Below are 10,203 nucleotides of genomic sequence, written 5' to 3' on the forward strand. Positions count from 1 at the left end.
CAAAACTGGAACAGGAAGAAATAGAAAACCTGAACAGGCCAATAACCAGGGAAGAAATTGAAGCAGTCATCAAAAACCTCCCAAGACACAAGAGTCCAGGGCCAGATGGCTTCCCAGGAGAATTTTATCAAACGTTTAAAGAAGAAATCATACCTATTCTCCTAAAGCTGTTTGGAAAGATAGAAAGAGATGGAGTACTTCCAAATTCGTTCTATGAAGCCAGCATCACCTTAATTCCAAAGCCAGACAAAGACCCCGCCAAAAAGGAGAATTACAGACCAATATCCCTGATGAACATGGATGCAAAAATTCTCAACAAGATACTGGCCAATAGGATCCAACAGTACATTAAGAAAATTATTCACCATGACCAAGTAGGATTTATCCCTGGGACACAAGGCTGGTTCAACACCCGTAAAACAATCAATGTGATTCATCATATCAGCAAGAGAAAAACCAAGAACCATATGATCCTCTCATTGGATGCAGAGAAAGCATTTGACAAAATACAGCATCCATTCCTGATCAAAACTCTTCAGAGTGTAGGGATAGAGGGAACATTCCTCGACATCTTAAAAGCCATCTATGAAAAGCCCACAGCAAATATCATTCTCAATGGGGAAGCACTGGGAGCCTTTCCCCTAAGATCAGGAACAAGACAGGGATGTCCACTCTCACCACTGCTATTCAACATAGTACTGGAAGTCCTAGCCTCAGCAATCAGACAACAAAAAGACATTAAAGGCATCCAAATTGGCAAAGAAGAAGTCAAACTCTCCCTCTTCGCCGATGACATGATACTCTACATAGAAAACCCAAAAGTCTCCACCCCAAGATTGCTAGAACTCATACAGCAATTCGGTAGCGTGGCAGGATACAAAATCAATGCCCAGAAGTCAGTGGCATTTCTATACACTAACAATGAGACTGAAGAAAGAGAAATTAAGGAGTCAATCCCATTTACAATTGCACCCAAAAGCATAAGATACCTAGGAATAAACCTCACCAAAGATGTAAAGGATCTATACCCTCAAAACTATAGAACACTTCTGAAAGAAATTGAGGAAGACACAAAGAGATGGAAAAATATTCCATGCTCATGGATTGGCAGAATTAATATTGTGAAAATGTCAATGTTACCCAGGGCAATATACACGTTTAATGCAATCCCTATCAAAATACCATGGACTTTCTTCAGAGAGTTAGAACAAATTATTTTAAGATTTGTGTGGAATCAGAAAAGACCCCGAATAGCCAGGGGAATTTTAAAAAAGAAAACCATATCTGGGGGCATCACAATGCCAGATTTCAGGTTGTACTACAAAGCTGTGGTCATCAAGACAGTGTGGTACTGGCACAAAAACAGACACATAGATCAGTGGAACAGAATAGAGAATCCAGAAGTGGACCCTGAACTTTATGGGCAACTAATATTCGATAAAGGAGGAAAGACTATCCATTGGAAGAAAGACAGTCTCTTCAATAAATGGTGCTGGGAAAATTGGACATCCACATGCAGAAGAATGAAACTAGACCACTCTCTTGCACCATACACAAAGATAAACTCAAAATGGATGAAAGATCTAAATGTGAGACAAGATTCCATCAAAATCCTAGAGAAGAACACAGGCAACACCCTTTTTGAACTCAGCCACAGTAACTTCTTGCAAGATACATCCACGAAGGCAAAAGAAACAAAAGCAAAAATGAACTATTGGGACTTCATCAAGATAAGAAGCTTTTGCACAGCAAAGGATACAGTCAACAAAACTCAAAGACAACCTACAGAATGGGAGAAGATATTTGCAAATGACATTCTTACACTTTTTTAACAAATAGCATCTAATGGTGGAAGGAATGTGAAAAATAAAGAAACTTTAGGAATTTCTAGTAATATTTTATAAATAATTGGGGAGAAATTTTTATAATTTCTATGGAAATTAAATACTTTTATAGCTTTCACTGAATTAAAAATCCTCCACATATACTGGTTTTAGATCTATAAAGAGAAGTGTACAAGGATATTGAAAGCAACATTATTTTTGGTAACAATTATGGGTCCTTAGGGCCTAAACTACTGACATGAAGAGAAAAAATGCACGTAATGGGAATCAAACAGTTAAAAAGATGAAGTGGACTTTCATAGAGCAACGTGGACAGATGCTTACAAATTTCTGTTAAGTATAAACAAAGAATACCATCAGATTTATAAACCAATGACATTTTTACAATTCCATTTCCAACCTTTCCTACCATCAACAAACATGTAACTAATAAGCATACTTAAGTTTTATAATTAGACATATTTTAAGAACACCAGAGTTTTCACTCCCCCGAAGGAAAGAGGAATAGCAATGTTGAGATCTATGGAAGAAAGAGAGGTAAAAATAGAGTAAAAGAAGGCCTCCAAAGAGACTGAAGGTGGTGGCACTGCCCAAGGAACATAGTTAACGATACTGTAATAGCTTTGTATGGTGACAAACTATAGCTACACCTAAGGTGAGCATAGCATAATGTATAGACTTGTCCAATCATTATGTTGTATATCTGAAACTAAGGTAACATTGTGTGTCAATTACACTCAAATTTTTAAAAATTAATGAAAACAAATAAATAGAAAATAAAGAAACTGATCACGTTTGTTCCCAATATTGGAGAGATAGAAATAATTCACATGAAGTTCAAAATTAAAATTTTTATAAAAGGAATAAATCATATTTCCTAGTATAGAGTTGTATATACATCCCATTTGAAACATCTTTCACTATAGGAAAAAAATTCTATCGGATTTTCTCACTGAAAAATACATTGTATTTTTTCAGGAATTTTTTTTAAGTTTCTCTTGTATGTTTATCATTAAAATGTAATGCCAAAAGCCATGATATATTAACATCAATCCATTAGATAGGATGGTTTGAGAGGGCTTATCAAACAGTTTTGTGCAGGAAGCCCATGAGAACTTCTGAATGAGCCTTTTGTACCCATACAAGGCACTGAGCTTGCATGTGCAAAGGAGTATGAATATGGATGGACAGATGTGTGTAACACCCCTACATCCAGGAGACTAATTCCTGCAGCACACACAGTCAATGTTGGGCTAGATTAACAGAGCTCCTCCCTTTTAGAGAGAAAGAAAATAATTTTCTTCTCACACCTGCCTGCCTGTCTGTCCCAGGAGGACATTTTAGGCCCAAGAGTAGTGATGGGAAGAAGTTCCCAGACGGCAATGTCCCTGAGGCTCTGGAGTTATAACTATACCAGATGCCTGAGAAACTAATCAGAACTCCAGTATTGCTGGGGCCGGCCTCCTTGCTCACATCCTCTGTAGGTGCGTCTGGTAAGAGGGTGTCGAGGAGAAACTAGACCAAGATTAGCAAGAACATGGGGGAGATCTTTGTCTTCAGTCCAGATCTGTACTTTGTTCCATTCCTAACTCAATACAGCTGAAGTACTTTGAAAATGGGGTGGAAGAGGCTGCATTCTGTCCCAGGTCAGGAGGCACATGTGAGAACCTGTGCTCTGGGACCTTCCCTTTTGCAGTCCTCTGTCTTTTTTGGATCTTTTGCTGGGTGGTGTCAGTAATGCAGAGAAGCAGGAATTTGTCCATAGCCAATTAATGAGCAGAGGGGATTAGGGAAATATATCATCTGGAGCTCAGTTTAGAAAATTTGGGGGTTTCATCTGTGATTATGAACATTTAGAAGTTTTAGGGCAAAGACTCTATCCCCAAATGCCTGAATCATGGCACAAGAATTAAATTTAATCTCTACAACTTCAGAGACTGAGGATACAGACCACAGTGGGAGGATCCATGAGAGTCAGAAGATAGCCCCTTAGATTTCAGCTCCATCTAAAGAAATTCTAAAATCTACGCCTGCCAAAAAGGGGGATTATGCACAAACCATAGGATCATAGAGATATCTGTCACTGGTTTGTTCAGAGCAAAGATGTCTGAAATGGTACATGGAAGACATGTCTCACAATTGTGTCTGTGTGCATGGAGTTAGGTGGTGCTTAACAATTCCTCCTCCACTTCAAACAGCACTTGCATAGTGTTATGCTGAGGGTCCGTCCTACAGCATGGGAAAAAGCCCATCCTGCAGGTTCTCTGCTTTTATCATTGCCCTTCAACCCACTGGATTCTGCATTCTGTCCCTACCTGGAAGCAGTAGTCATCAGTTCTAGTCCTTAGGCCTACTACTGTCACTGGCTAGCCCTATTTGCAATTCAAGGCTGAAAGAGGAATGGGGAAGGACATATATAGACTCAAAAGCTTTACTTCTAGGGCTGAATAGGTAGTTCAAGTTCAATGCTTGTTGGATAAACTATGGATTGAAGACTATGTAGAAACATCCTAGAAACAAGGAGAAAGGAGAAAGAGTGAGTGGCAAGAATGGATTAAAAAATCCTCCTATGTCTGAAACATATATTACATTGTATATATATAAACATATATATATATACGTTATATATATACAAATATATATTCAATATATTATATAGAAACAATTTTAAAAGGTAATAAACTATATTTCACATTATGCTAATTACTTGAGAGGTAAGCAAATGGAGATAGATCGAGAAGAATGAGAGATAATTCTGTATAGATACTGTGTTTTTAATTCTCTCCAGTTAAGGTATTCTTAAATATTGATAATCTATATCTATTATATAATATCATTATCAATATACATATATTCTTATGAATTTTTTCTGTATTATCATGAATAATTTGTAAGGCATCATATGACTCAAACTTTAACTACTATAACAATATACAATGCTAATCAATGTCTTAAATGAAGACTTTTAATTTATAAGCAAGAACTATATAATTATTTCCTCATATATGATATTTTGGAAATTCTATTTTTTAAACATTAACTTACCTTTACTCTATTTTTAAATATAATTTTAACAATTCCTCATTCTTCTTCTTCATTCATTGTGTAAAGCTTAAAAATTTACAGATTTTATGTACTACTATTGAATTAAATTATATCTCTTAAAAAATGGTCCTGTGGAGTTCTCAGAAATTTCACCCTACAGCTAGAAATAAGTATCCCAAACTTCTTCAGGAGACAAAGAGAACATGCTTCTTTCTCTATGAATACTGCATGGACACTCATGCCTGAATTTCCACTTCTTCCGTTTGGCTGTATCCTCCAATTCTCATTTCAATATTTTCCCTCCTTCCATGCAATGAATTCCTAATTCCTCCCAAGAATACTCTGAAATGCCTGAAGAAGAAAAGCTTCCCAGACATGGTGAGATTTAGAGCCCTAATGTATAAGAATTATAGGTAAAATTTTTCAGAGTAGCATCAGAGTATGCAATAAGCAAGAACAAAAGACAAAATGCAAATAATAAAAGTGGTGATTAGAAAGAGAATTTAGATTTTAGAGGCATGAGGTATCCAACTAGAAAAACGGAAAGAAGAGTTGAGTGAACATAGTGTTCAAGACAAGAGAAGGTCCTTTGATCACCAATTGAAGACTGGACGTTATTTGTCTATGGGTTTTTACCATCATGACTTCCAGCTTGTGCAGCATCTCCCAATCTTTGTGAGCCAATCCACCAAGACAAAGTATAACCACTAGACAGCAGGACCTGGATCATTGTATGGGAGGTAGATGGGGAAACGGAAAGGAGATGAAAGTACATAAAAGTACATTTCATCACTCTCACACTATTTCAATGAAAATTATCAATGCTTACCTTCTTCAATGACACATATGCCTCCTCCATACATATGTGCAAGTGCACATTCTACTTTTACATTGTTCCATTCCTGAAGTCAAGAATCTCACACGTATGAAGATGTATTGGCAATTATGTTGCAGGATCCACACCCACCAAATTAAAATGACTTTTAGAGAAAATGAACATTAACTAATGTTCATGCCAAGATATAGTATTTTTAATCTGTTATTAAAGCCAACTATAGCTGAAAATTCAGAGCAGGAGTGGCATGGAAAACTAGGAAACTGTACCTAGTTAAACTTTGTGACAGACTCTTACTCATTTCTGTGTGTTGTTAGAGTTAAATTGTCATGTGTTATATAGGTAGGTAGTCATTAAAGAACAAAAAAACAAAAAGAAGAAACTTATAAAGATAAATCTAGGGACTCATCTGTCCCAAAGTACTTTTCAAAGTAATTTTATCCTTTCTTTTGTTGCTACAAAGACATAACATTCTCTCAAAAGCAGAACTTGAACAAATCAAAAATGTATAAATGAACCATATACCTTAGTCCTCTACACTGCTTAGTGATAGCAATATCAGAACAGGGTCAGAACACAAAGAATAAAGACATGAATTTACATGACTCGATGACCTGCTAGGACTCACACGAGTTTCACCTAGGTGAAGCAAATTGTAGTGAATTTATGTGTCTTGATGCAGTAGCTAATTTTTACCCTAATTTTACAGATCACGAAAGGAAAACTGTAGAAATATATGACAGAAGATGACAACACATCAAAATGGGACCATATCCATTGAGATTTCAGACTTTCTCCTGAATTGTTTTGTCAGGTCTCCCAGCTGGCAACTTTCTTTCTCCCTGCCCCTCAGCCTCCTCTTCCTCCTGGCCATGGGGGCCAATGGTGTCCTCCTGATCACCATCTGGCTGGAGGCCTCTCTGCACGAGCCCATGTACTACCTGCTCAGCATCCTCTCCCTATTGGACATTGTGCTCTGCCTCACTGTCATCCCCAAAGTCCTGACCATTTTCTGGTTTGATCTCAAGTCCATCAACTTCTATGCCTGCTTCATTCAGATGTACATCATGAATTGCTTCCTTGCCATGGAGTCCTGCACATTCATGGTCATGGCCTATGACCGCTATGTGGCCATCTGCCACCCACTGAGGTACCCATCCATCATCACAGAACAATTTGTAGTGAAGGCTGCCATTTTTATTTTGGCCAGGAATGCTATTTCTACAGTGCCTATTCCCATTCTATCATCCAGACTCCATTATTGTGGGGGAAATGTCATTGAGAATTGCATCTGTGCCAATATGTCTGTCTCCAAGCTCTCCTGTGATGATGTCACCATCAATCGCCTCTACCAGTTTGCTGGAGGCTGGACACTGCTAGGATCTGATCTCATCCTTATCTTCCTCTCCTACAGCCTTATACTGCGAGCTGTGCTGAGACTCAAGGCAGAGGGTGCTATGGCCAAAGCCCTGAGCACATGTGGTTCTCACTTCATCCTTATCCTCTTCTTCAGCACTATCCTTCTGGTCTTCGTGCTCACTCATGTGGCAAAGAAGAAAGTCTCCCCTGATGTGCCAGTCTTGCTCAATGTTCTCCACCATGTCATTCCTGCAGCCCTCAATCCCATTGTTTATGGAGTGCGAACTCATGAGATCAAGCAAGGAATCCAGAGATTACTAAACAAAGGGTGATAGTGAGGACAACTGGAGCTCTGCCTTCCTAAATTAGAATGATTTTGAATCAATAATAGGTGAGTGAGCTGCAATTCATATCTATGAGTTATAATCTCAAACTGGGGAAATTGGATATTGTTCCTTCTTTAATAAAACTTAAGTGTCAGTGTATGTTTCCTTTCTCTCACTTCTCCTTTAACATAATCCTTAGCCTCTTTTTTATTACCATACATATTATCCTATTTTGACAAAATACTGGATTTCCACCAGGCATGTTCTAAAGTGAGAAATTTATGTTCCTAAGTGTACAAGTGTTAATATGTCATGTCTTTACATAAGTGAATATACAAATGTGGATTTTGGGGGTAGAGTTGTGTAATATGTAGCACATTATTATTCTTATTTCCTTAAGAGGGAACATATTGGAAACAAAACAAGAGTGAATTTTGAGTCCTAAATCATGGCAAGTTGCTACTGGTTTGTAACTGAGTCTGCAGCTGGATGGTCATTAGGAAATTTGCATGACAAGAGACACAGGGGTTTTGCATGGATTTCTAATTTGTGCAAAAAAATAGCAATGAGTTTGATTAGATTCAAGAGATTCCTAAATTCTCCCCAGTGGGTTAGTGCTTCAGACATTTATCTTTGGATCCAAGCTGTCATAGTTTATGGTATGCACATATAGCTCTACAAATGAGTTACAGGTTGTTCAAGGTTTGTAATATATAATCCAGTAATAATAATTTAAAATATTGAAAATACAGTATCTGAACTTTGTTTTCACATTATATGGGCAGTTTCTAAGCACACTTTGTGTCCTGCTATTTCTGTTAGTTATTAAGACAAAAAAATAGAATATTGTTGCTGTTAGGAGCCCAAAGTTTGGTTAGGGGAAATACAAATATGAGGATGAGGAATAGAATAAGATATCTATAGGCAGTAAGATATCTACCAATATAAGATAGCATTAGATAGAGAGTTAAAGATCTGAACTGTAAGCCATGAACAATTACCTCAAAAAGGGTAGGTTCTTGGAAACAAATGAAGTGGTCTCATTGTGTTTCATGTTACTCATCTGCTACACCTGAGAACAGTGAATAATTGCTTTAGAAGATCTTTTCTGAGGGGCACTTGAGTGGCTCAATCAGCTAAACCTCTGCCTTCAGCCTAGGTCCTGATTCAGAGCCCCGGGATCGAGTCCTGTTCCAGGCTCCCTGATGCAGGATAGTTTGCTTTTCCTTCTCCCTCTGCCCCATGCTCTCTCTCTCTCTCTTTCTCTCTCTCTAATAAATAATATCTTTACCCAAAAAAGGGTCCTTTCTAAATATAAGATTTTTGTGCCTCAATAACAACTTATAAGTGTGTTTCCTTGTTTGACTGTGGAAGGAAAATCTCTCAACAGTTTGTACCAATACTGTCGCCAAAATCTGGGTCTTTCAGCCTTCCCTTAAAGCACTTGGATTCATCCTTGGACTACTTAAGCTTTCATTCAACAAAACTCTGTCCATTTCTTTGTCTTCTCTATCTCACAGTGAAGAATGATAAATGGGTACTTCATTCCTCTGCTCCTGGATATCACTGTGAACTACTTATTTGAAAAATAACCATGTACTCACATAATTAAGAAGCAATGGCTAAAAGCATATAAGCAACATATGAATGGGGAATAATATATTTCTCAAAAGTAAAAAAAAGAATGTCCAGCTCCAATTAGGGTCAAACCATTGATGCCTTTTTTCTTTATTATAGGAAAAAGAATTCCCAAAAATTTCATTTCCTCACACATTTCAACATAAGAAAAATTGAGTTGCTTTAAAGTAGCATAACTCCAACAGGAAGATATTACAAATATGAAGATATAATATGCTAATGTAAATTTAAGCTACAATCTCTTAGGGAATATTGAAAGTCTACCAGTTTTAACACTATCACATATTAACATCTAATCATCAAGGGACCAAAAACTTTCAGGACTAATTTCTACCAGAGTCACATTACAATAAACCCAGATTTCTCCAGTTAGCTTTTAGAAAACTTGGACACTGAATGCACAAAAAGGGCCACAATGAGGGTATTTAAAGCATGTGCCACCCACGACTGAGAAAATTTAACCCAAGTCTTGTCTTCCAAAATAAACTGGTAATATCTTTATATTTACAACATATATTTTTGAAAGCTTTGCATTGTTATGCTTATATGCAGCTTTTACACATTTATGGCTCCCTTTAAAGCAGTATTAACACAGAAAGGCAGTATTGACAGGTTCATTTTATAAACAAGGTGAACAAATTAATGACAGCTTTATCTCCAAAATAATTGACGCTAATAAAGATCTCTTTTAGCACAGTGCGGGCCAATGTGAGCCACACATTTAATTTTAAACACTTTAGTAGCCTCATTTAAATAAAAAAATTGAGGGCAGCCCTGGTGGCTCAGAGGTTTAGCGCCGCCTTCAGCCCAGGGCGTGATCCTGGAGATCCGGAATCGAGTCCCATGTCGGGCTCCCCGCACGGAGCCTGCTTCTCCCTTGCCTGTGTCTCTGCCTCTCTCTCTCTCTCTCTCTCTCTCTCTCTCTCTCTCCCTCTGTGTCTCTCATGAATAAATAAATACAATCTTTAATAAATAAATAAATAAGTTAAATTAATCCTAATAATGTATCATATTGAATCCAATATATCTAAGACATTATCATTTCAACACCTAATAAATATGAGACATTAATAATAATGTAATTTACATTCCTTTTTAATACTAGGTCTTCAAATCCAGTGTATATTTTATATTCACAGCATATTTCAGTCAGGAC

General features: G+C 37.2%; 1 protein-coding gene across 1 annotated transcript; it reads left to right on the forward strand.

The window, feature by feature from the left end:
* The first annotated feature begins 6,470 nt into the window (after nt 1–6,470).
* Nucleotides 6,471–7,415, forward strand: LOC112667922 (olfactory receptor 56A3). Its single transcript, XM_025459979.2, has one exon. The coding sequence runs from the start codon at nt 6,471–6,473 to the stop codon at nt 7,413–7,415; it is 945 nt and encodes a 314-aa protein (XP_025315764.2).
* The last annotated feature ends 2,788 nt before the right edge of the window (nt 7,416–10,203 follow it).

Source organism: Canis lupus, chromosome 21 (assembly GCF_003254725.2).
Source record: "Canis lupus dingo isolate Sandy chromosome 21, ASM325472v2, whole genome shotgun sequence".
NCBI lineage: Eukaryota > Metazoa > Chordata > Mammalia > Carnivora > Canidae > Canis > Canis lupus.

Excerpts from the sequence above, each read along its gene's own strand:
- LOC112667922 (XM_025459979.2), top strand. The coding sequence starts at position 6,471 with ATGACAACACATCAAAATGGGACCATATCCATTGAGATTTCAGACTTT.